At 46.3% G+C, this 26,859-nt stretch overlaps 1 protein-coding gene across 1 annotated transcript in view; it reads right to left on the reverse strand.

Annotated features, from left to right (window-relative positions):
* Positions 1–6,372: 6,372 nt before the first annotated feature.
* CHRDL2 (chordin-like 2) overlaps positions 6,373–26,859 on the reverse strand; it is a 41,848-nt gene continuing 21,361 nt past the window's right edge. Inside the window, exons 5-13 of the mRNA XM_006875414.1 lie at positions 21,530–21,623; positions 19,674–19,726; positions 17,719–17,723; positions 16,725–16,891; positions 15,433–15,627; positions 12,099–12,272; positions 10,646–10,700; positions 7,091–7,183; positions 6,373–6,463 (exon numbers count right to left, since the gene is read on the reverse strand). Of these exons, the coding sequence (XP_006875476.1) occupies positions 6,373–6,463; positions 7,091–7,183; positions 10,646–10,700; positions 12,099–12,272; positions 15,433–15,627; positions 16,725–16,891; positions 17,719–17,723; positions 19,674–19,726; positions 21,530–21,623 (927 nt within the window). The remainder of the gene's footprint in view (positions 6,464–7,090; positions 7,184–10,645; positions 10,701–12,098; positions 12,273–15,432; positions 15,628–16,724; positions 16,892–17,718; positions 17,724–19,673; positions 19,727–21,529; positions 21,624–26,859) is intronic.

The following is a 26,859-nucleotide window of genomic DNA, read 5'->3' on the forward strand; positions in this document are numbered from 1 at the left end:
CTCCTGTGCTGCCTCACTTTCTTGAAAGATTTCAATTTTTATTCCATCAATTCCTGGTGCCTTGTTCTTTGCCAATTCCTTCAATGCACCTTGGACTTTCTCCCTAAGTATCACTCTCAAAGGAGAGCTGGATTGCCAGAGCTGGCTTAGATAAATCATGGTACACCCAGGTGCAGGAGACCCAGCCAAGGGGTTCTGTTAGTGAAGAGGAGGTGAAAGAATGGCTGCTGGGTGACTAGTCAACAGTGTCTGCCAGTGGGCATCAGCTTCCTCCTTTGTGAAACTGGAATGTTGATACCTGCCTTTCACATTTGGGGTGAGGATTCAATGCATGTGAAAGGCCTTTAAAGTCTGCAAAACACAACAGTGGTGATTTTAACTATGTGTGCCCATGCTGTTTCTTCTACCCTTTGCTTCTGTTGATTCTCCCTTCTAAGTACTTCTGGGTCTCCTCCACCTCTCTCATTTCTGTTGCCATGTCTAGTTCAGACTATCATCATTTCTCTCAGTGATAGCTACAATGGCTTACTATCTTCTTGCTCTATTTCCACTCATGGCTTTCTCCAAGTCTTTCTCACACTGAAGCCTGAGGGATCTTTCTAAAACACAACTCTGACTGAGTCTCTCCCTTGCTTGAAATCCTTCCAGGGATATTAAAAATAACCACTGGTTAGAACAGATCCTGGCTAATCAGAATAGACAGTAACCATTGACAGCTAGGCTAGTCCATCCTTCCTGAATTTCAGCTCTGCTCTGATGGTCCAGGGTAAGCTTGCCTCTACCTGTCCCTCTGGGCTTATCTCTAGAGACTATTCCCCCCATCCTTGCTCCCTCTGTCACCCTACCTCCAATGTCTAAAGCTACTCTTGTGCCGTGCTGAACCTCTTAAGGTTCCCCAAATGTAGCATGCTCTTCATTGTCAGGTCTCTGAGCATGGTTTTCCCTATGACTAGAACATGTTTCCAAAGCTAATTTGTTAAGATGGCCCCTCTTCCAGGAAGCTTTCTTTGTTTGCTTCTCCTCATGGTTTCTATTAAGAGTATTCAAAGAATTCTCTGTGGTCATTGTGTGTGTGTCTTCCTCCCTTGTCAGACTGGATATTTTATGAAAACGTGGTTGGACATGGCCAGTTGCATCACCTCTATGCTAGTAGTTGATGGCATTGGTAGTGGCAGTGGTGGTGAGGACACGGCTGCCCTTAGACTTAGGTAAGAGGGACCCCTGCCCTGAGTCATGCCCTCTAGAACGGCCCCACTCTGACCCTCTTTTGACTTCATCCTTACACACCATCCCTGTCTTCTCTGATTGAAGAAGCTTACTGTGGACAGGGAGAAAGTTTCATTAACAGAGTATTGTAGTACAAAAGGATGTGTTCAGTTACAGAAGGGTCCCAGAGAAGACCCAGGAAGGATTTCCTGAGGGAATCTTAAAGGATAAGTTGGAGTGCTACAGGCAGAGAATAGGGAAAGGCAGTCCAGAAAGAGAGAACTTGTTTAAGGCATGGAAGAGAGGACACTGGTTCAAAATATGGTCCTAAGTTGTAGGGATAGCCACCTGGAGAATAGGATTCCATGTGTTATTATTTATCCACATATTTGTTTTGAGGAACTACTTTTCCTTTACTCTAATCCTATTATTTTAGCATCTCTTCCCCTGATCACTCAGGCTGGTGATATATATCACCCAATATATCCCATTCTAAATCCTTCCCTAGAGAATTTCCATTGGAATTGAAAGGGGTGATCTTTTTTGCCTTGTTGGGTTGAAAGCTATTAGGATTCTGAGCCGTGCAAGGCGTATTGTTGTCTGTTTCTTGAAGGAGCTGCTTAGAAAGAAATGAGCTGCATTTCTCCCAGGTGAGAAATGGAGAGACAGTATTCATTTGATGTCAAGTCTTCCTGGAGCCCAGCTCCATCCTAACTTGATCAGGATTCAAGTGGATTCAAGGTGGGTTAAGGAAATAAACGCAACATTATGTGGTCATTAAGGAGCTCTGGTAGCGTAGTGGTTACGAATTGGGCTGCGAACCTTAAGGTCAGCGGTTCGAAACTACCAGCCACTCCGCGGGAGAAAGATGAGGCTTTCTACTCCCATAAAGATTTACACCCTCGGAAACCCTGTACAGGGTCGCTATGGGTCGGAACCGACTCGACAGCACTTAACATAACAACAAGACAAACTTGAACTGGGAGTTCAGAGATTTCGGTCCTAATTCATATTTTGGAAGGTCTGAGGTAACACAGAAACGTACACCCACCCACATCCCTTCCAGTCTCAGCTAACCTCCTACAACAATTCCTTCTCGTCTTCTATGAGAAGGCAGGCAGGGGGTGTCTTTCAGGGACCAGATAAGGGGAAGGAGGGTGGTTGAGCCAGCCCTAGAGAGAAATGCCATTGTGCCTGTTGGAGCCCCGGGCCTTCCTTACGCCTAGGCCAACTTCAAACCACAGGCCACATCCTGTTTCTTGGAAATACCACCATTTCCCAGATCCCAGGGTTTGTGAGGGGTTAGGGGTTGCTTTAAAGCTTCTGGAAGAGAAGGAAGAAGCCTCCCCAAGAAACCTGGAGGGCAGGTCTGGCATAATGAGAGGACCAAGTTTTAAGACCAAGAAGCTACATTGGCGGTATTAGAGGTTCTGAGGCCAGGGACTGGCCTGACCCCTACAATGTTCTGGGACCCACAGGATCTAGAATCACAGTCTTCAGATGGAATCTAGCACCTATATTCACTAGTGTGAGATCTTAGTTAGGCCATTTCCTCCTCCTGTGCCTTAGTTTTATCTTTTCTAGAATTTGAGTAATAACCCCCACCTCTGAGTTGTCCTGGGCCTCAGATGAAACAATTAATTTGAGTACACTTTGGTAACTAATGACCACACACCTAGAAAGGGATATGATCATTTCATCTGGAACTCGAGGGTGTACCCAACCTTGGCCACCAAGCACGGCAGTAGATTTCATGGGCACTCCCTGTTGGAGCCTCAGAGAGCCCCAACTAGGCAACCCTTGGAGACCACCCCTTCCCTCTCTCTTGACACACTCATGGGGATACGAGCCAGAGTTACACAGCAAGACTGTGGTTGAGGAAGAACTATATTAACTTGTCCCTAAATCTTGCTTTTCCCCATCTTCTGCTTCTTCTACTTTTACCTCTGCTGTGGTTTCTTCCCCTCATCCCCAGGACTTGTTTAAGTCTCTCACATCCTAGAAACTCCCTTTTGCCATCCCATGTCCACAGTCAGCTACTTTACTTTCTTAGAAGTCTTGTCTCTGTCTCCTCACTTCCCAGACACTACCTCAGGGTCAGTCGGCTTCTGCTTCTCTGCTCTCCGGACATCACTTGCTGTCATGGTACCCGGAGCCTCCTTATCTCCATGGAGGACCTTCTTCACGCCTCATCTGATTGGACCTCTCAACCACCGCAATCTCTTGGCTTTTTGCTTGCCTCCTTTGCTCCAGGCTTATCTCCTGTTCTCTTTTTTACTTTATATTCTCTCCCAAGTCAGTGTCCGCCCCCTTCCTGGCTTTAGTTACCACACTCAGACCAACAGATCCTCAATCCCTATACCAAGCGCAGTCCTCTCTCCAGAGCCATAATGTATCCAAAGGGTTATGGGCATTTCCTCACAGGTGCTTCTGACTCAACGTATGCTCAACTGAGACTTCTGAGTTTTCTACCCAATCAGCTAAGTGAGACACCCAGGTACACACTAGATTCTTCACTTCCCTAAACACTACGTCCAGTCAGTCATCCATCTCCACTACCTCTCTCTTGTCCAGGTCATTTTCATCTGTCATGGTGGATTCCCACAGTACCTGGTCCCAACCCCTCTATGGCACAGCATTCTTCACCCAGTCGGTTTTGGGAAACACATATCTGAACCAAGGAGTTGAAACCCTTCCAGGGCTCCTTGATGGGCTCAGGATGAAGCTGAAGCTTCTCAGTTGGGTATTTAGTCACACTGCCTTTTGCTCTTGGCCTCAAACTGTATTACCCAGCAACAGTGAGCTTGCGAGTCTCCCTATAATAAGCTATTTTTTCATCTTTCATGTAATTTTTTTCTTCCTGTACTATGACCCAGCCTTCGCTCTCTCTATCATTTTCTTAACTTCTTCTCATCCTTTAGAGTCAGCTTAAGTGGCCTCAACCTGGGTTAGAGAGCTGTGCTCTCCTTTTCCTGCCACCCCAGCCCTCAGCATTCATTGCCATTGTGTGGGATGGCTCTGTCGTCTTGAGACTTTGGGCTCCCTAGAGTCAGGGAGGGCGATATCAGTTCCTTTCATTATGTTTAGCATAAGACTAGCTCAGAAGATGCCTTATGAACAGAAACAAATGGACAACTTGTTGTTGTTGTTAAGTGCCACTGAGTCGGTTCTGACTCATAGTGACCCTGTTTAGGGTTTCCGAGGAGCAGCTGGTGGATTTGAACAATAACTTAGAGCAGTGCAAAACTGTGGTAGATCTGCTTTAAAATGTGCATGGCAAGTCTTGTATTTATGACGCTCAGAATGTGTTGGACCAAAGTGATGAGGTGTTGATGGGCTGAACATGCTTCCTGTGGTGAAAATGGTTTGGGAGTAAACACTCTAGGTTTCAGCTTAAGACTGCAATATCATATACAGGGAAGTCCATTCCTACCACAAGACCTCAGAACTGTCTCTGATTATAAAGTCCTGCCTCCAACCCCATCCTCCAGCAAGAGGAGGGGCCACTGTGCAGGAGGCAGAGGTGGGTGGGGTGTCACTGAGATGACTCTGGAGTTCGGCTGCAGGATGACTGGGGTTCACCATGTGAATGACTGAGTTTTTATATTCCCACAGAACTATCCCCAGATAGTTATCCCAAGTTCACCCAATGGGAAGAGTATGCAAGGCTGGAATAATGAGTCTTCTCTGAGGGATAGATAGAGGCTGCATGGGGATGATGTATGGGTCTTCCAACTCAAGGGACCAATGAAGGTTCCAGCCATGATCCTCAAACCTCAGGCTCTCAAACCTGGTGGTAAAGGAGTCTGGGGGAGAGATGACACCTGTCCATGCTCAGTTAAGGTGGCAATATGTGAGTTGTTTAGCAGACTCCCTGGACCTCAGAAATGCCAGGGACAAGACCAAAGCTAGAGAGACAATATCCACGGCTTTCTAAGTAGATGCAGCTGGCAGAGTTTCAGCTAATAGACCACTCTCTGTTTCCAATCAAAATCGTGGGGGGGTGGGAGGGAGTGTTCCATAAGATGTGGAATGATTGAGACCAGCTGTACTGGGGAGCATTGGTACTGGGGAGTCAGTAGACCTGGGTTCCTGTCCTGGCTTCGCCACTCATCACCATGAGGCATGGGGGAAGATATTTGCCGAACTTGAGCCTCTGTTTCCTGCTCCCTGAAAAAATTCACTGCCATGGAGTCATTCTGACTCATACTGACTCTGTATAGGGTTTCTTTACAGGAGCAGAGAGCTTCAGCGTTCTCCCTCAGAGTGGCTGCTGGGTTTGAACTGCTGACCTTGTGGTGAACTTTCCAGTGCTTGTCCTACAGTGCTACCAGGGCTTTTTCTCCTCTACATAGGACTCATCTATTAAGATGAAAAGTAAGTGAAACCATGGTGTTAAAACATCTTTGAAATTGCCAAGAATTGTACAGGTGGGAACAATAAACTATTAAGGTTGGCTTTAATTGTCATTGTTAAGGCCTTCTTCCCAGACCGTGGTGCTGGGGTTGAAAATCTGACTTCCAAGTCTTGGAAATCCTCTGAGGCGAGGAGATTTGGGCTTATAACATTGGTCACAGTGTGAAACAGGGGGAAGAGTGTTAGCCTGGAGTAAGAGACCTAGCTTCCAACTCCAAATCTGCTAACTAACAAGCTCTGTGGCTTCAGGCAAATACCGTTCCTCCCTAAACTCAGTTTCTTCATTGTAAAGCATGGCTGGCAAGTGTAAAGATCTCTGAAATATCGGTTGGGAAAGTGCTTTGAGACACCATTCATTCCCTCTCCTGGCTAACTAGAGTCAGCCTCCCTTCTTAGGCTCAGTGCCAAAGAGCTGTGGAAGGGGCTGCCCATAAAAGTAAGTGTCTTAGTTGGGGGTCTACGGACAAGCGCATGATGGTGGACAGTGGCCTGGACCAAGAGACAGAGGGAACTAGCCCTTGGTTCTAGCTATGAGTCACTTCTAGAACCGGAGCCAGTCTCTGCCCCTTCTAAATCTGTTTCCACCTCTGCATGAGAAGGCGAACCAGGCCTGCCTTGTGAAGTCACTGTGAGAACCCACAGGCATCTGGATGTGAACACAGCAGGCTGAGTTGAGGGGTAATGCAACTTCTTATTTATTTATTAACATATAATAACAAAAATGATAAGTTCATACATATATGCAACTGTTTAGGTCTTTGCTATAAGGTCTTGGTCATTTTGTCTGGACTGGCTGGGATCTTCAGCTCTGGGGTCTGGGCTAGGAAGACGTTCCAGTGACCTGCATGGAAAAAGGCAGAAGTGTGTGTGTGTGAGTGTGCCCAACAGAGGCAGAGGGGCTGGAGGTGGGCAAGCTTAGGGCGAAGAAGAACTGAGCAGGCCAGGGTCTAGAGTCCACAGAGAGGAATAAGGTAGGTGTTCCCATCATATGTTCTGGCATATGACCTGGACTAAACATCCTACTTCTTTCTGTGGGCTGGGCTGGCTTCCTGACACCTGTTGCCCCCTTTTCCACTTGCAGACCCACCCTCCTAAATGTGCTGTCGAGTAAATGAAGGGTCTCAGAGGGTCAGTGGCTAGTGGGATGGAAGGAGTTCTGCCCCATAGAGAAGGAGTAGGCAGCACCAGGGTGTAGAGGGCTCAAACTATCCCTCCACCCTGCAGCCCTGTCTTCCCACCACCCCTAAGTCCAAATCCAGCCTGTTCGGCTTCACCTTCCCGCTCACAGAGTTGGGAAATCTCTGGCCCAGACGCCCACTGGATTCCTGTGCCGGGAACTGACGTCTGTGGCTGACAGCACCCCCTCTGTGGCCCCTCCTCCCAGCACCAGCAGCCTGAGAACTACCAGAGACTCCAGCTTCTATCCCTGCCCTTGTCCCCAGGTCCCATTCATCAGTCCAGGTCCCACCTTCGTGGGTGCTGGTGAGCAGCCGGAAGTTCTGTGCCTCTTTTTGGAAGTCTTGCTTCCTGACTTTCTTGATCTGAATCAAGTGGAAGATTCCTGAGGGCAGAGAAAGGGGCATGAGCAGGGCTTTTGGGTCAGTGAAACAGGATGACCTAAGACACGGAAGTGACCTGGTCATTCCCCCTCCCTAACCCCCATGCTGACTGAATGCCAAATTGTATTGATTGACTTTTCTTAAGTGTTTTGAATCTCTCTCTTCTCCCACCCCCACTGGCTCTCTTCTTATTCAGACCCCTACATGTCTTGCCCGAGTCACTGCACTAGCCTCCTGACTCCTTTCATACCCCATCAAATCCATAACCCTAACACAGTCCTCTGAACACGAACCTCCCCTGTCATCGCCCTCCCCTGACCTCCCATCAGCTCTACAGGAAAGTGCACACACACTGGCTTTTCTCTCTGTCAGCCGTGCCCCTGTCACCATCACCACTCTGTCCTCACGCACTCCTCTGTACAATGTGCAGGTGGGAAGCGGGGAGGGGGTGGGAAAGGGAAAGGGTAGAGAAGGGGAGAGGAAGTGAGGAAAGGAGAAAGGAAGGAAAGAAGGATGGACCAACCTATACAGATTCGTCAGACTTTTCTCTGGGCATCAGATTTACAATAAAAATCACTAAGTGTCCTTATTCAGACATCAAAACACCAAAAAGCTAACAAGTGCCTACCTTCTAGCCCCTTTCAGCCCAAGGTTCAGTTCACCCTAACACTCCTTGAGTGGTCTTGCCTGTGCTCCAGCCAAAACCAACTGCTCAAAGTCATCTGAGGAGGGCAAGACTTGACATATGTCACCCCTCTTCCTGATGGAACACTTTCTACGGTCCTACTCATCCTCCAAGCTTTATCTGGGACAGTTTCTTTGTCCTACCCCTTCAGACAGTTATAATGTCCTCCTTGGGGTATCCAAACCATTTGACTTCTGTTTGTCGTGGTAGCTATTCCTAAAGCCTCTCACTGTGTCTATTCCTGCCTCCACTAACAGACTGGGAACCCCTGGAGGGCTTTCTTCTCTGGACCACAAGAACCTGACCCACACTGTTGTTGTTGATGTTATTAAGTGCTGTCGAGTCAGTTCCAATTCATAGAAACCCTGTATAGGGTTTCCTAGGAGCAGATGGTGGGTTTGAACTGCCAACCTCATGGTTAGCATTCCAGTGCTTACCCTACAGCGCCATTCCAGGACTCCATTTTAGTCATGTAGAATACAAGAGGGAATCCGTAGGTAGATGGAGGGACAGATGGCTACATGGATGAATGGATGAGTAAACATGAGGCAGATTCAAAAAGTTCCTGGAAAAATGTCATTATCTTTTAATTCCATTTTTCCACAAAGTTTTTGAGGCTCCCTCGTATGTGTATGCCCAGGCCAGGCCCTGAAGAGGAAAGACCTGATATTTGTATCCCATGGGATGCTGGACACTTGACTATCACTGGCATCACACATGGCACGGAGCACATGGACTGTGAGATTGTTCCAGCTGTTACCACCAGGGTCTGTGGCCAGAAAGAACAGATGCAGCCAGCAAGACCTCTGCTAGGCCAGCACTGCCCCCAAGAAAACCAAGAACTGGCCCTGCTTATGGGAATCAGAAGAGGATCCCACCAAGAGGAGCGCAGAGAGCACTGATTCTGGACCCAATTTCTAGGAATCAGGGACCCTGAGCCTAGATGCCAAGGACGAGGCCATGGAAGAGACCGGCTCCAAAGGCAAAGGGAGTGCACACTTGAGAGTTTGCTGCATCCAGACACCTGGGGTTGTATCACAGAGACAAGCAGGAAAATGAAGTGGGACAGGCCCCACTGTAGCAGCTCTGCCATTCAGACTCTGCCGGAAACAAGCTGAGAGGACATGGCAGGGAGGATGCCCACAGTGCAGCTGTAAAGCATGATTGAAAGGACTGGGCTCTTAGCCTGAAATCAGAAACTAGACTGAGGGGCATGTTTGTGCCTTCGAAGAGCTCTGCCAAATCTGATGGGCAGCTAGGCCCTGTGGACCACTGGACAAAGTTGAAGCTGGTGGGTCAGCATAGTTTGAAGAACTCATCTTGGGCTAAGCCATACAAGTGTTGGAAATGTAGAACCTGTCTTCGGGTAGGAGTGGAGTCTCCTCTATTCTAAAACTTAGGAACGTTTAAGGCCCTTGACCCTAAGCTGTCTGTTCAGATTCTGCATGTTGGGACGAGCCCCACTGTGGCACGGCTGAGCCTGGTCCAGGTTTCAGCACCCACCTACTCTCCTTGTTTCTAGTCCAACTCTCCCCTTCTCGCCCAGTCCCCAAGCTGCCGTCTCCATAGTTTTTGAGTGAATAAACAGCGAAGCGGTTCCCAATGAGGATCAGACCTAGGGAGTGTTTGTTTGAATTCCCACAGTCTGGGTCATGGAGTAATGGGCAGCTGATGGGGTGTTTAGGTAGCACAGGGGGCCAGGAGGATGAGAGCTGACACCTGAAACTGAAGAGCGCCCTTACACCACCTTATTGAGATGAAGGGATCGAGGGATTGGTCTTGAGCTATACGTCCTCTGAGCCATCCTGGACCAAAAGAGGCACTGAGGAGAGTCAGACTTGGGTTTTCTGCTTAAACTGTGTGACTTGGAGTAAGTCATTTTACCTATCAGACTTGGTATTATTATTTGCAAAATGAAGATATTAATGCATACCTTCATTTTATTATAAGGATTAAGTGAGGCACATTACATGTACAAAGCACCTGCTACATTACTAATCATAGACCATAGGCTCTGGAGCTAGTGTTGGGGTCTTTGCTGCCACCTTGCCTACAATGTACCCCCTCTTTGCTTTGAAAATCCTATCCAGCCCAAGCCCACCCACCATGAAGCCTTCCCTGCCCAGCTCAGGAAGGCCAGAGTAAAAGTGCAGCCAGCACCTCTCCAGTGACAATGGGGTCTCATGGCTCAAAAGACTTGTTACCCCAACTCCCACCCAGCCTTTGCTTACATACATCCCCTGAAGGTGCACACTTCTTGCTCCCTCCCTCTCACTATGGGAAGGCTCCAAGTATGAGAAAGTTCTCCCTCTCTCCAACGTTTAATCAACTGGTGGAGTGGAATGAGATGGGTATTCATTGCTACTGGCAGTTCAAATCCACCAACCGCTCTTGATGGCTCTTAACAACAACACAGGTCAGGGGCTTTAAAACCCTCCTCCTCAATTAACAGAGAAGAAAATTGAGGTCCAGAGAGGCCCAAGACCACACAGCTAAAATAGGCAGAGTTGGGATTCGAATCCAGCTCTGTCTATATTCCAAAGCCCCTGTTTGCTGCTCTGATTCTTGAAGTAACTGAAAGCACAGTTGCCCCCTCTGCCTGGGGCAGCCCTTCAGAGTCATGAAGCCAGCCGTCCTGCTCCCCAGAATCCTCTTCTCCAGGCTCAACAGCTCCACTTCCTTCGTCCAGTCCTCCTACGACAGGGGCCAGAGGAGAGCAGGGAAAGAGCCGCACCGGACGTCACAAGACATGGGCTCTAACTCCCGATCCTCTACTTACTGGCTGTGTGGCCTTGGGCCAGGCACTTCACCTCTCTGAGCCTCAGTTTCCTCATCTGTAAAATGAGGATAATAATGCCTAACTCTCAAGATCCTTGAGGATCATATGAGATAATGAATGTGAGAGCACTTTGTAAATTCTAAAGTGCTACCCACATTGACTGTTGTTATCATTTTTATTCCTCCCTCTCCATGCCCACCCCGACCCCCCAGCCAAACCCATCAGGAGAGGAAAGTGACCTTAGTTCACTGACACCAAAGGATTCAGTTTGGATCATGGTTGAATTTTTACGCTACCAGAAGGGATTTATGTTATGAAGGTTGTTGTTACTCTTGCAAGTTACCCTTGAATTGACTCTGATTCATTGCAACTCCATGTGTGCAGAGTAGAACTGCTCCATTGGGTTTTCGAGGCTGTGACCTTTGAGAAACAGATCACCAAGCCTGTCTTCTGAGGCACCTCCGGGGTGGGTTTGAACTGCCAACCTTTGGGCTAGTAGTCAAGCACGTAACCATTTGTACCACCCAGGGCCCTTTGCTTTAAAACAGGGGTAGGGAACGTCTGGCCCAAAGGCTGTATAAGGCCCTCAAAATCATTTGGTCTAGCCATCACATTTTTGTTGTTAAGTGCCGTCGAGTCGGTTCTGACCCATAGCAACCCTGAATAGGGTTTCTAAGGAGTAGCTGGTGAGCTTGAACCGCCAGCCTTGCAGTTCAAACCGACTCTGCAGTCCAACGCATTAACCCACAGCGCCACACCAGCCATCACATTGGGGATGAGTTAATTAAATGTTTGACCAACGATAGCAGGCTAATTTTTAAGTTGATCATTTTGTATGGCCTGTGAATGATGCTATAAGTTTTGGCAGAAAAAAAGTTTCCCATCCCTGCTTTAAAGGAAGAGCCATAAAATCTAACTGCCAGTACTTCTCTTTGACCTTAAATTGGGGATATGAGTAGATTATTGACTAGAGTGGGTTTCTCACAGAATGAGAAATATATCCTGACGTCAACTTTAACTTGGAATGTTGGGCCCAGTCATGTAGGAAACTTTCAAGGTCCTCAGACCTTGAGGATACTATCTGTGTGGCACTTGGCCAGAAAATATCTCCTCAGCTGACCTGAAGGGCAGAAATTCTGTTAGAGATCTATTTATTTCCTGACTCCTTTCAAGGTGCAACAACTCCTTCCCCCCAGGAGAGGGAGCACTCTGAGGTCTCGGCATCTCAGAGTGAATGAACTTAACAGAGCCCAGGAAGACTCAGACTCAACTCATTATCTTCCTGGATTTTGGAACCAGGGACTTTTAAACCTGGCGGGGGGAGCCAGAGACAGGTCTTTCTGAAGCATAGGTACCCGATCAACATGACATCGCTAAGGCCCACGTGGGACCTCAAGCAAAGGAAGGGGAACGGGCCAGAGGTACAGCCAGCCATAAATGGGCCAATGCTCACCTTTTACCAGCTTCCAGAGGTAGATCTCCACCTGGTCAGAGGCCTCACGCTCAAGGGCAAAGCGGCGCAGGTTGTCTGGGCTTGGGGACACTGAAGTGTGGACGACAACCCGGCTAGGCACCTTCGGACACCTGGTGGCATTGCTCTCACGGTGGCCATGGTCTGCCTTGTCCTCTGAGAGAAACAAGGGTCTCATGAATGCTTGTCTCTCCATCCCTGGCAGGCCCAGGAAGAAGGCCACTGGTCTGACACCCCCTCAGGGGCTCTATGGTTTTTGGGAAAGTGCTCATGGGAAGAGGAAGAGGCTCTGGGCCCCTCCCTTGATTAACACCTCAGAAAACTTCGCATCTTTTAGCAGCTCAGCTCATATCCCGCTTCCTCCAGCAGCCTGCCCAGAAACAGCTCAGCCCACCCTGATTTCTCTCACCATAGCTTTGAACTGGCCTTTTGCTAAGGGATACTGGTGTTGGCAGTACAGCACGATTAATGTGACTGACATCATTAAAGTGTATATGTGAAATTTAATGGCAATTTGTGCTATCCAAAGGGCTTTCAAAAGATTCATGGAAAAATTCCATTATTTTTTAGTTCCATTTTTCCATGAACTTTTTGAAGCCCCTTTATTTATATTTAAGGAACTCTGGTAGCATAGTGGTTACAAGTTGGGCTGCTAATCTCAAGGTCAGAAGTTCGAAACTACCAGCCATTCCATGGGAGAAAGATGAGGCTTTCTGCTCCTGTAAAGATCTACAGCCTCGGAAACCCTATGCAGGGTCAGCTATGAGTCGTAACCGATGCCACGGCATACCACCACCACCATCTAGCTATATTTAGAACAATTTTTTAAAAATCCATTTAAAAAAGAAGAAAAAAATTTTCTTCTGCCACATACTCATGCCTCCAACGCCATGTCTTATTCCACTTGGGTACATCTTAGCTCTAAAACAGACTCGTATAAACTCTGTCAGCTCTGTCTTTTGAATCACTCCCTTCACTGGACATAGGCTCTCACTGTACAGAATGTGAGGTCTAGGGCAGGGGATGATGAAGGCAGTAGTGATAGTGATGATTTGTGATGGTGGGAGAGGGGATGGGATCAGGATGATTGTGACCATAGTGGTGTTGGTGGGAACATTTTTGATGCCAGTTGGATCCTGTTCGAAAGCCTTGATGTGCAAACAATCCAATGACATTCCCCAGAACTTCCTGTTTATCAACATTTACTGGACCACCTTTCAGAGGCTGAAGGACTAAGTCCTAATCCCTTCTTCTAGACTCTTCTTGTTGTTAAGTACTGTTGAGTCGGTTCAGACTCATAACGACATTATTTTGGGTTTCCAAGGTTGTTAGTCTTTGCTGGAGCAGAAAGCCTCATCTTTCCCCTGTGGAGTGGCTGGTGGATTTGAACTGCTGACCTTGCAGTTAGCAGTCCATTGCTTATCCTAAAGTGCCACAGTTATGAAGTCCTCCTAGATGTCTAGCTAAGGCCTGTCAGGCTACAATCTCCATGTTTGTAAAGGGATAGGGACTGAGATCTGAGTGGAGCTCAAGACCAGGTGTGTTTGTGAAAGAGCCCAGGAGTGAGCCAATCCCAAAGAGAATTCCAGTTGAACTCCTCAGTGTTCCTATTATGCTCCCCACTACTGTGCTCTAACAGCATATGGTTATTTGTTCTTCAATGCCATTAAGTCACTTCCGACTCATAGCAACCCTGGATAGAGAGGTTCTGAGGAGCAGCTGAGGAGCTTGAACCGCTGACCTTGTGGTGAGCAGTTCAGTGTTTATCCTACAGTGCCACACTAGGACTTCTAACAGCATATTACTCTGATAAATAATAATGATCCTTTATGCTTGGATTTTGATTTGTAATCCACAAAGTATTTTCATCAGCTACACATCTGAGGCTCAGAAAGGTCAAGTAACTTGTCTGAGCTCACAATAGTAAATTAGGGAAGTAAGCACGCAACTCAAATATCCTGACGTTAAGTTCTAGGAGAGATGGAGACTGTAGGTAAATGTAAGCACCCAGTTCTCTCTTTTGTGAAATGACGGAGTTGCGAGGATTAAATGATATATGTGAGTCACAGTACAATATGAGACAGAGTAGGTGCTCGGATATATTTCCTGCCTCTTTTTTCCTTCTCTCTGTCTCTTTTTTGTTGTTGTTGTTGTTTTCAGTCCCCCTTCCTTTCCTTCCCAGAGTCTCTGGGTGGCAAAAATGGTTAAGTGCTTGGGCTGCAAACTGAAAAGTGGCAGTTCAAACCCTGCTCCCATCTCTCAGACACCTTGAGAGTAAGGCTTGGTGATCTGCCTCCAAAGGATCACAGCCTTGAAAGTCCTACAGCATCACATGAATTAGAATTAACTTGAGAGCAACTGAGATATTCCCCACTCCCTTTCAGCTTTGCCAACCACAGGCAGTCCAGGTCCACCCTCAACTCTTGCCTGCCTTCCTGGCTTGAGAGAATGGGCCTGCCCCTGACAACAGGTGCTGTGGGAAATCACAGGCTGCTCTTCTCAGTGAGATACTCTGAGGTTCGAAGGAGCTCTGGTAGCGTAGTGGTTACGAATCGGGCTGCGAACCTTAAGATCAGCGGTTCGAAACTACCAGCTGCTCCGCGGGAGAAATATCAGGCTTTCTACTCCCGTAAAGATTTACACCCTCGGAAACCCTGTACAGGGTCGCTATGGGTCGAAACCGACTCGACAGCACTTAACAACAACAACAACAACTCTGAGGTTCTCTCCTGCAGACCTGCTAGCCCTGGGGCCACATGACATCATTAAAGGAACCCATCAGCAAGTCTGGAAGCTTGAGTTCTAGTTCCAGTGCCATGACTAGTTTGCTGTGTGACTTGGGTCTTATTTCTCTCATATACAGAGGAGATAGAAAGCCAATGGCCATTGAGAGCATAGACTTTGGACTAAGACAGACCTTGGTTCAAGTCCTAACTCTGTTGCTTTCAGCTGTGTGAACTCAGAGAAGGTACTTATCTTCTCATTCTACATAATGGAGATACAGATACTTTGTCCACAATTATGAGAATTCAGTTAATTCATGCATGTGAAATAAACAATGGCCATGATTCTTACTCCATGGAGTCCCAAACATTATCTGATATACTCTGTATATGTCTGAGAGCCTCTGCATCTATTACTGTATTGATGGTTCCGTAAATCTAATTATTTTCTAAGTTTGACAGTTTCTACTCCGGTGTAACTAATGTTCTGTGCTTCTATAAACCGAGTCCTAGCCTTTCTTGTCTGAGATGTTCAGACAAACCCAGGGTTCATTCTGGTCATTGCTCTCCCTGCCTCCAGCCCCTATTCCTACCTGGGCAAATCTTGCAGCACTTCCCAGCCACTTTCTCAGGGTGCTGGCAGGGGTATTCAGTAGGACAGGTCACACGCTGGCAGTCCTGGCGACCATCATGACAGGTGCATAGGATGCAGGGCAGGGGTCCGAAGGAGCGGAAGGCTGGGTGCCACACCTCCCCGTGAGAGTATGTCTTCCCACTGTGCACACAGGCTAGGCCAAGAAGGGCAGGAAGGGAGGAGAGTCAGTGTCTCAGACCTAGGCCAGAGGCTCTGGTCCAGCAAAGGCCAGAGCCTTGACAAACCCCATTTTACCATCTGGTCCAGCCATAGTGCCCAGCCACATTGATTCCCGTCAATGACATCCCCTTTATCTTAGCACTCAGGGATCAGATGTGTCAGGTAAGTGCTTGCTTAAGATTGAGAGTCCTTCCTCTACCCTTCATGAATACCTCAGATGGAGCAAGACAAGGCCCGGCAGACAGGAGAAGTGTGGTCAAGTTCTATTGCTAACCTTCCTGTGTGAACTCTGTCTGGTCCATTTTCGTTTCTCAGCCTTAGTATCCCATCAGAACAAAGAGGGATGTGACTCAGCCGCCTAACTCCTAGACAGACGGCCCTGAGACTTCTTTCCTCTCCTCTGTTGCCACAGCTGCCCATGTGTCCTCCTTCTCCGCTCCATCCTGACTGACCTCCTACTGTCCAGCTTAGTCCCTCCCTCCTTTGTCAGAGACTTTCCCTTTGTTCTTCCATATATGACAGTCATGTATATATGTCTCCTTCCCCGATTCACCTATGAGCCTTTCAAAGGCAAGGATCATTTTCCATCTCGGTTCTATCTCCCCCATTTCCAGCAAAGACATGAAGATGCTCAGAGAGTCTTACTGTACTCTGACAGAACAAAGACTGGGACTGGAACATGAGTTCCAATCCTTACTCTGTCTCTAACTCAATACTTGGAACCTCACCTGTTTCCTCACCTGTCAGATAGGGTTTAGACTTGAGGACCAGAAGGACTGTGTTGCTGTTCTGTGATCTATAGGGCTGTGGTGCGGGGAGTGAAGAAGGGATGGGAGGACTCCTGAGGGACTGGTGAGAAGGGGGAAGGAAGGGGAGGACAGCTGAGTGGGTGGTGTAAAAGGGGAAGGGGAGGATTGTTGAGTGGGTGGTGTGAAGGGGAGGACTGCTGAGTGGATGGTGTGAAGGGGGAGGGGAGGGGAGGACTGCCGAGTGGATGGTGTCAATGGGAGAGGTGGGAGCAATTGGGGGCCCCTTTCCCACCATATGGTTGAAGGTGATTTCAGTCCCTACCTTTCTTATGTTTCTCCTTCAGGACAATCTTGACTGTGGTGCTGCCTGTCCCCTTGGGTCGGAAGTGGCGTGGGATGAATCCCAGAGGGGAGCTGAGGCCAGTGGGGGCTGGGGTGCTCAGGCCCCTCTTTCTCCCACCATCACCTGAGCATGGGTCCTGGGAATGGCTCTGCAAATGACAGGAAGTACAGGCAACTGTCGGAGAACCAGAGACCACTGCTGGGTGGGAGACAGTAAAACAGTCTGCAACAGCACGACTTCCCATGAAGTATAGAAAGTGGAGGTTGAAGAGGCTAAGAGGCTTTCAGACAATACATCTTTGGAAAAAGACTCAGAGGATACTAGTTTGGAAAGTCAACCTCTACTAAGCCTTGTCAGAGGCAGGGCCTTGGAATAGGAGAGGGAAAGGGTGCTGAGACCTTGATCTTAGAAATATAGTGAACTGATCAGCCCTGGACAACTTAATATCTAAGAAACAGAAGATGGGAATGCAGAGTGAAGTCAGGAAACTCTTCTCTGACTTTGATGATGAGACAAGGGAATGGATGAGCCTCTGAAGATCGCACCAGGTCCCAGAATCCTGTGGGAAGGGGAGACTAAGAGCCAGCCCATCCAGACACAGGGTCTTCAGAGCCTGCATCTCCTTTCCTGAGTCCCTAGATTCTAAGACCCCTCTAGGACCCAGTCTTAGGAGGGACAACAGTGCCAACACAGTATATGTTTTGAGGGCAAGTCAGGGGGTTGGGCAGTGTCAGGCCACGAAGAGGAGCAAATGGGTTGTGGCAAGGGGCAAGATTTGACCCTGAGTCATTCACGTTTCTTCTTCTAGAGTCTGTTCCTGCCCTGTTCAGCCTCTGAGTTAGTTCTTTGATAGCCCAGAGTCTAAGCCCACAAGACCTCTTTGGAGTAGCCCCAGCAGAGGCCCACATACATAGGAGGCTTCCAGGAAATTCTGGTTGAGTGCAATATAAGCAAGAAGGTATTGAAGATGAACTTGACCTATACTCATGGATATAGTAGCTCAAAATACCAACAGAGAGGAAAAGAATCTTCACATCAAGTATCAATGCTATCCCCTCTGTATAAGGGTAGATAGGGATGAGCAACTTAGACACTGGCTACCTAAAATGAGGAGGCAATAAAGGCATGAAGTGATTGGCTTACAAGGTTTCAAGAGGGAGTTTAGTTTAAGAGTAAAGGTAGAGTCCCCACTGAATAGTTTTCATCTTGTCTAGATGGGTCTGGTGAAAAGAGATGGGGATAAGATTCTTATGATTGATTCAATAATGAGTAACTGTTATCATGACTAATTGCAAATAATTGTCACAACTGTAAATGTAGAAGTTTTGTAACAAAATTGGGGAAGTAGTTCGTTTTACAGTCCAGAAACAGAAGACTCTAGGACCATCAAGGGAGAAGAGCACAAGCGGAATGTGGGACCCTAAGCAGAGATGGGGCATGGAGAGAGGGAGCAGCTGAGGACTCTAGATTCATGGAAAGAGAGGGACTGAGAGCTGGTGGTCAGGAGGCAGGCTTGCAGAATATACCCTTTGGTGGTTTAAATTATTATATATGCCTGACTGTTAAAATATATATATATATATATACATATATATATATATAGAGAGAGAGAGAGAGAGAGAAATACTGTTAACTGATGGTAAATGGAGGGGATTATAATCATTGTAATGAGACAAAGTATATGATTTGTTGCAACTTTCACTCATTTCACAATAAAAACTTAAAAAAAAAAAAAAAAGTATTGAAGAGTCTAATCCCCAAAGGTCAGTGAAAATAGCTAGATCAGGGCCTATAACAAAATCTGGGTAGATTTTACTTAGCACAGTGCCTCCTAGGGACAGGATGGGAAGCAAAGAGGGTGACTACCTCAGGTTCTGCAGCACTGGCCCTCAGCCAAGAAGCCCAGCCTGGGAAGGGGAGACAAGCTGGCAAAGGAGAGATAAGTAAATTCAGACCCCCTAGGGAATCTTTGGGAAGGGCAGCCCAGTTTCCTGTCCTCAAGGGCCAGGTGACCCTTCAAGAGAAGGTCGAATTTTCCCAAGGATAAAGTTGGGAAAGAAAGAGGAATGCAAACATGAACCCCAAGGAGGAAGTGGGGTAAGCAACATTACACTGAGGGGATAATAATCAATAAGATGAAACCATGTGTATGAATTATCGAATGTAAAACTGATGCTCTGCTCTGTAAACCTTCCCAGTAAAAACTAAAAAACAAGAAAGAAGAAAAGGATATAGAGAAAATATTTCAAATATGTTTATGTTTACATCACTGATAGGAAATCAAGAGAATTAGATTTCTTCTGTTTAGAACTGTTAGGGGAAAAACAACAAAAAAAGGAGGTGGAGTTGTTCACACTGTAGACACAGCACAGATGGTAGATTAGGAGCTTAAGTCAGTTTGTGAGTTCTTAGAACTCAGAGAGCTGGGCAGTTAGGATACCACTCCCTATAGGAATTTTAGACCAAGATTAAGAGGGACCAAGAGAGAGGGGAAGGAACAGAGAGGTAGATTGAGACAGAGTCAGGGCCAGGGTGGGGCAGGCCAGCCCAAGTCAGATGCCATTTCCTCAGGGTAATGTGCTTCCTAGAGTTAGCCAGAACTCAGACCAGATCCAGGTCCTGGATGAAAGAGTGTCCAAGAAGTTCCCAGGAGGTAAATTAGAAAGTTTGGGGCCTGTTCCTGCCCTGTGTGGGCGACCCATTTTCTCCCAGTCCCCTCCAAGCCCATCAGTCATAGCCTGGCTGGACTAGGAAGAAGGTCTGGGACGTGATGGAAGCTAACGTGGCTAACCCAGAAGATAGGTGAAAAATGAGGACAATAAATGGTCTTGCCTGCTCGAGTCTCAGAGATTTAGGCCCCGGACACCACTCTATTACCTCCTCTCTCCACCCTCTCCCTACCCTATCAGTAAAACCGGCACTCATCACCTCATGATGTGACTGGATGCTGTCCTCTTCAGCTAGTTTCTCACTTGATCCATCTGGAAAACCAATGAAAGTTGGGTCAGCCAGGGTCTCCTTGGCCTTACTGGCTGGAGCTCTGTTCCTCCAAGTCCTAGAGCCACTCTGTACCCCTAATCTCCAGAATGCCCCTTGGCCCCAGTAGGGACTTATTTCTGCTTCTCATTACAGCCACCCCTCACCTCTTGGACTACCTGAGTCCCTACAAAGGGACTGCTAACTTGGTTTCCCCATGCTGACCTCCTGGTCACCATTAAGACTGACTGATTGGTCGGGTCAAAGCATCTTGCTCAGTTCTTTCTTAAAGAGACGCCTCTCTGGAACAGTAGGCCATCCCTGCAGCCAGTCCCTCAGACATCCACACTGAATTCACCAGACCTTGATTTACAGTATCCACTTCCAGGGTCCTGCTCTCTAGCCTCTCTGTCCCTCCAACTTTACTACCCCCAATTCCTCCATCTCCCATTCCCCTGGAAACCAGCATACAGAGCCTTTTGGAGCCCTGCAGCTCCCTAATGCCCTGAGTAGGATTCTCTTCCTCAGTCTCTGTACCCCACTATACAGTTTGGCTCCCACTGAACATCCCTGGCTCAAAGACCCAGAACATTGGATTTAGACTGCCCAACCGGGACCAACTTTTAAGTGTACACATGGAGCCACTGAGGTCCAGAGTGGGAGTGAACTTGCAGGAGCTAAGTGGAAGAATCAGGACCTGACTCCTGGTCCAATGCCCCTTCTGTAACTCTAACATCTGGGGAAGCATTCTATTGTGGATAACCCCTCCCCTTTCCACCTGAGTCCTGCTTCCTTCAAGAAGCTTTCTTCAACTCTCCCAGTCTACAGGGAATTGGTCCAGCCGTCTATGCACTTCAATCTGCTCAAACCTAGTTTGTCCCTCACTAGATGATGATCTGGCCTCTCAAGAATCTACCTGAATTCAGCTTGACTACTGTTTTCTGAGCCCCGTCTTGCTATGAAAAGACCCGCTCCCTGACTGTCATCCTTTTGACCTCTTCTAATTTAGAGACTTTGTCTACTTGTTATAACCACTGCTGCAGTGCCGAGTTCTAGATGGGCTCCAATCAACTTCTTTCAGACTCAACCTGGCAGCGCCTCCCCACATGCCTGTGCCTCAGGTCAGCACCTCAGATCTATGTCTCCTACCTCCTACTTATCCCAACCCAGTCTCCCTTCTCACCCCACTCCTGCCTCCTGCACCCAGAGTTTCCTAGCACCTGCACACACTCATGCACAACAAATTTCCAGGAGGTAAATCAGAAAGTTTGGAGTCTTCTCCTGCCCTGTGTGGGTGACATATTTTCTCCCAGGCCTCTCCTAGCCCATCAGCCATAGCCTGGCTGATCTAGGAAAAGGATCTGGGACATGGTAGGGGCTTATGTAGCTAACCCAGAAGATAAGTGAGAAATGAGGATGATGAGGACTTAACACGTTTTTGAGAAACATTTGGCCAATGGGAGTCAGGTGGCTGGTGGATAAATTCTTACCTGTTCCTCTAACACCCCAGGCTTTTCTGAGGAGCAGAAGACTATTTTGAGTAAGCAATCACTCTTGATATAAACAGGCCAGTTCTGTAACAAGTTCTTGTGCTGCCGCACCCTCCTCCCCTGCTTCACTCCCTCTCCCCCTCACTCCTGCTCCCTGGGATCACATTCAAAACCACAACCAGCCTCCACATCAGACTAAGCCAGCAACTTTGTGGAAGGAATGGCCTGCCACTTGATGGGTGTCCCTTGAGGTTCTAACAGCCTAAGAGTAGATCCGTTAGGTAGGGTACGCACTGCCAGATCTCCAGGTAGACTCACCTTTGCAGACCTGGCAGCAGGAGTCAGGCAGTGGGAGGGGTGCAGGGCAGCCCGGTTCAGGACAGGTCATGAGGCCGCAGTAGATCTGGCCCTCCTGATAGAGCAAACAGGGGCTGAGAAATGAGCTCTGATGGCCAGCCTTAGGGGACTGGAGAGGCCTATTCCCTGGGGTCAAATGGCTTAGTGGTCTCCCCTGTGCAGGGGATGGAGAAGGGACAACACCTGGCCCACTGGGAAGAAAAATACCTGTACTCTTCCCACACCCACTTCAGGCCCAAAAGGTAACGTTCATCCTTCAACTTTCAAATCTCTTTCACACCCAGTCTCTCCCTAGGTTCTTGGAGCAAACTGACAAAGTGGGACTCTTCCACTACTACAGATGAGGGGAACCTGGCGAAGGACCTGAACCATCTGAAGTCTGAGAGACAACTGGGGAAGGATGGCCTAGAAGCCCAGACTTCATGCTTTTCCCAGTGAAATCCATGTCCTTCTCCCCTAGCTTAAACAGGGAGCCTGGCATAAGGGAAAGGGAAAAGTGGGTAATATCTTGGGCTTGTCTTCACCTAGACCTGCAACTTTAGGACCCAGCTGAAGAGACAAGACTGCAGGGGCAGGACATTCTGTAAGTCAGCAGGCCAGATGACCGCTGAGGGGACACTTCTCTTCTCTGGGTCTGTGAAATTGGGGCACGCTCAGTTGAGTTGTGAAGACCAAGTGAGGGGGAATGGTTGTGAAAACCCTTTTTAATCTGTAAAGCACAATGTGCTTGGAAGCAAGTGATTAAGTCCTTTGCCTATTCCTTTTTCAGTAAGCTTGAGAAGTAAGGATTCTGACCTCTCATATGTAGACAGATGCTAAGCCAGTTGCATATACACAGGGATAAGAAGAAAGAAGAAATGGAGAGTCAATATCCAGGGAGAAGAAACAGAGGAATCACAAGAATCAGCATCTATATATCATTATGCATTATGTTATGTAATGTAATGTATGATGATAATGTTCTACGTCCTAGTTTGGTGAACAGTGTCTGGGATCTTAAAACCCTCTGAGATATAACCATTGGTCTCTTCTCCCCAGAAGCAAAGGAGAGTTAAGAAAACCAAAGACTTAAGGGAGCAATTTATCCAAAGGACTAATGGTTGGCATGAATTACAAACTCCTCAGCCTACAGCCAGAAGAACTAGCTGGTGACTGGCTCTCCCTATTGACCATTTTGACCAGGGTTACAATAGAAGGTCTGGTTAGGATGTGAGAAAAAAATATAGAAGCTTTTAAATTCATAAAGAAGATCAGACTTACTGGTGTGACAGAGACTAGAGGAAACCCTGAGCTCCTGCTGGAAGTCATCCTTCTAATGGGGGCTGGAGCCACTCTCAGAGATCACTTCTCAACCAAACAGTAGGACAGGCCATAAAATTATAACCTCTGTGAGGAATACACTTCTTAGAACAATCAACTATACGAAGCCAAAAGGGCTACATTTGCCCCCAAACAAAGACAAGAAGGCAGGAAGGGGCAGGGAAACTGGACCAAAGAAAACAGAACTCAGGGTGGCTATGAGGAGAACGCTGACACATGATGGCAATTGTAAGCAATGTCATGGAACAATTTGTTTATGAATTATTAGAGGAAAAACTAATTTACTGTGTAAACTTTCATAAAATAGTTTTAAAAAGAAAAAGAACACCCTCTCCACATCACCACCATCACCTCTAACTCCATCTGAAGCAGCACAGGGCAGAGAAAAGAACATGGACTTTGGAATTATGTAGGCCTGGGTCTGAAATGCTGACTCTGTCACTTATTAGCTCTGTGACCTTAGGCCAGTTACTTAACTACTCTGAGCCACAGTTTACTATCTGAAAAACAGAATAATGATATCCTGCTAGGGCTATATATAAACACAAGGCATTTCCATGAACCTACTAGGGACAATCCACCACTCATCTTGTGTGTTGCTGTGATGGTGGAAACTATGTCACTGGGATTTTACACCCATGGTAGACAGGTTTCAGATGAGCTTCCAGAATAAGAAAGACTAGGAAGAAGGAGAGGTGAACTATTTCTGAATATTTAGCCTCTGAAAACATGAATAGCAGTGGGACACTGTCAGATAGCACCAGAATACTGAATATTGCAACATGATGAATAGCACCAGAATATTGTCAGATATAGTCCCAGAAGAAACTGAAGCTGAAGCAAATTAAAACAAGTTCAGGAGAGCCAAAATATGACTTGAACATATCCCTCAGGTTGGAAGACACTCAAAATATGACTGGAGAAGAGCTGCTTTCTCAAAGTAAAACTGACCACGATAACCCGAATGGAGTAAAGCTATCGAGACCTTCATTTGCTGATGGGGCACAACTCAAACTGAGGAGAAACAGCTGACATCCATTAATAATCGGAACAATGAATGTATGAAGTATGAATCTAGGAAAATTGGAAGTTGTCCAAATGAAATGGAACGCATAAAGGCTGATATCCGAGGCAGTCGCTCCTCAGAAACCCTATACAGGGTTGCTATGAGTTGGAGCCGACTTGACAGCACTTAACGACAAGAACAACAAGTGAGCTGAAATAGACTGATATTGGCCATTTTGAATCTGACAATCATATGGTTCACTATGCCGGGAATGACAAATTGAAGAAGAATGTCATCACATTCATCATCAAAAAGAACATTTCAAGATTTATCTTGAAGTATAATGTTGTTTGTGATAGGCTAATATCTATATGCATACAAGGAATACCACTGTTATTTAATTTATCTACCAACCACTAAAGTTAGTGATTATAAAACTGAAGAATTCTACCAACTTCATCAGTCTGAAATTAATCAAACACTCATTAAGATGTATTGATAATTACTGGTGATTGGAATTTGAAGGTTGGAAACAAAGAAGAAGGATCAGTAGTTGGAAAATGTGGCCTCGGTAGTAAAAGTGATGTTGGAGATCACATGATAGAATTTTGCAAAACCAATGACTTCTTCATTGCAAATACCTTTTTTAAACAACATAGAGGACAAATATACACATGGACATCACTAGATGGGATACACAAAAGTCAAATTGACTACATTTGTGGGAAGAGATGGTGGAAAAGCTCCATATCACCAGTCAAAACAAGGCTAGGGAAGACTGTGGAGCAGGCCATCAATTGTTCATATGCAAGATCAGGCTGAAGCTGAAACCAATTTTAAAAAGTCCACGACAGCAAAATTATGACCTTGGACATATCCCATCTGAATTTAAAGATCACCTCAAGAACAGATTTGATGCATTAGACACTAATGACTGGAGGCCAGAGTTGTGGGATGACATTAAGAACATCATACAGGAAGAAAGCAAAAAGAAGACAAGAAAGATAAAAAGACCAAAAGGAATGTCAGAAGAGATCTGAAACTTGCTCTCCAGTGTAGAGATGCTAAAGCAGATGGAAGAAATGAGGAAGTAAAAGAGCTGAGCAGAAAATTTCAAAGAGTAGCTCAAGAAGCCAAAGTATTATAATGAATTGTTCAAAGCCCTGGAATTAGAAAACCAAAAGGGAAAAATATGCTCAGCATTTCATTTCAAGCTGAGGGAACTGAAGAAAAAATTCAAGCCTTGACTTCAAATATTGAAGGATTCTATGGGCAAAATATTGAGTGATGCAGAAAGCATCAAAAGAAGATGGAAGGAATACATAGAGTCACTCTACCAAAAAGAAATAGTCAATGTTCAGTCATTTCAAGAGGTAGCATAGGATCAAGAGCCAATGATCCTGAAGGAAGAAGTCCAAGGTGCATTGAAGTTATTGGCAAAGAACAAGACTTAGGGAATTGATGGAATATAAATTGAAATATTTCAACAAACTGATGCAGCATTGGAGGCACTCATTCATCTATGCCAAGAAATTTGGAAGACAGCTCATCTGGCCAATTGACTGGAAAAGATCCATATTTGTACACATTCCAGAGAGAGGTGATGCAACGGAATGTGGAAATCATCATACAGTATCATTAATATCACATGCTAGTAAACTTTTGCTGAAGATAATTTAAAAACGGTTGCAAAAGTACATTGGCAGAGAACTGCCAGAGGTTCAAGCCAGATTCAGACAAGGATGTGGAACAAGGGATATCTTTGCTGACATCAGATGGATTTTGGCTGAAAGCTGAGAGAGAAAATGTTTACCTGTGCTTTATTGACTATGCAAAGGCTTTCGATCATGTGGATCATGACAATCTATGGACAACATTGCGGACAATGAGTATTCTGGAACACTTAATTGTGCTCACAAGGAACCTGTACCTAGACAAAGAGGCAGTTGTTCAAATAAAACAAGGAAACACTGAGTGGTTTAAAATTAGTATAGGTGTGTGCCAGGGTTGTATTCTTTCACCATACTTATTCAATCTGTATGCTGAGCAAATAATCCGAGAAGCTGGATTATATGAAGGTAAACGTGACATCAGGATTGGAGGAAGGCTCATTAATAACCTGCAATATGCAGATGATACAACCTTGCTTGATGAAAGCCAAGGGGACTTAAAATACTGACGAAGATCAAAGTTGCACCTCAATGTAAAGAAACAAAAATCCTCACCACTAGAACAATAACTAACATCATAATAAATGAAGAAAAGATTGAAGTTGTTACGGATGTCATTTTGCTTGGATCTACAATCAATACTAATGGAAGCAGCACTCAAGAAATCAGATGACGTATTTCATTAGGCAAACCTGCTGTACAAGATTTCTTTTAAGTGTTCAAGAACAAAAAATGTCAGTTTGAGGAGTAAGGTGAGCCTGACCCAAGCCATGGTATTTCTATTAACCTCATATGAATATGAAAGTTGGATAATGAATAAAGAAGAATTGATCATTTGAGTTATGGTGTTGGAGAAGAATATTAAAGAACCATAGACTGCCAGAAGGAAAAATAAATCTGTGTTGGAAGAAGTACAGTCAGAATGCTCCTAAGAAGCCAGGATTGAGAGAATTCAATTCTCATAGTTTGGACACGTTATCACAGAAGGGACCAGTCCCTGGAGAAAGACACCATGTTTGGTAAAGTGGAGGGTCAGCGAAAAAGAGGAAGACTCCCAATGAGATGGATTGGCATAGTGGCAGCAACACTGGACTCAAGGTTAACAACAATATTAAGGATGGCACAATATCAGGTAATATTTTATTCTGTTGTTCATAAAGTCACTATGAGTTGGAACCGATTCTATGGCACCTAACAACTAGGTGCAATAAGGAGTCCTGGTGTGGTGCTGCAGAATAAGCATCAAGGTTGGTTTGAACCACAAGGTGGCAGTTCAAAATCAACAGCGGCTCCTC

Source organism: Chrysochloris asiatica, unplaced genomic scaffold (assembly GCF_000296735.1).
Source record: "Chrysochloris asiatica unplaced genomic scaffold, ChrAsi1.0 scaffold00326, whole genome shotgun sequence".
NCBI classification, from domain to species: Eukaryota; Metazoa; Chordata; class Mammalia; order Afrosoricida; family Chrysochloridae; genus Chrysochloris; species Chrysochloris asiatica.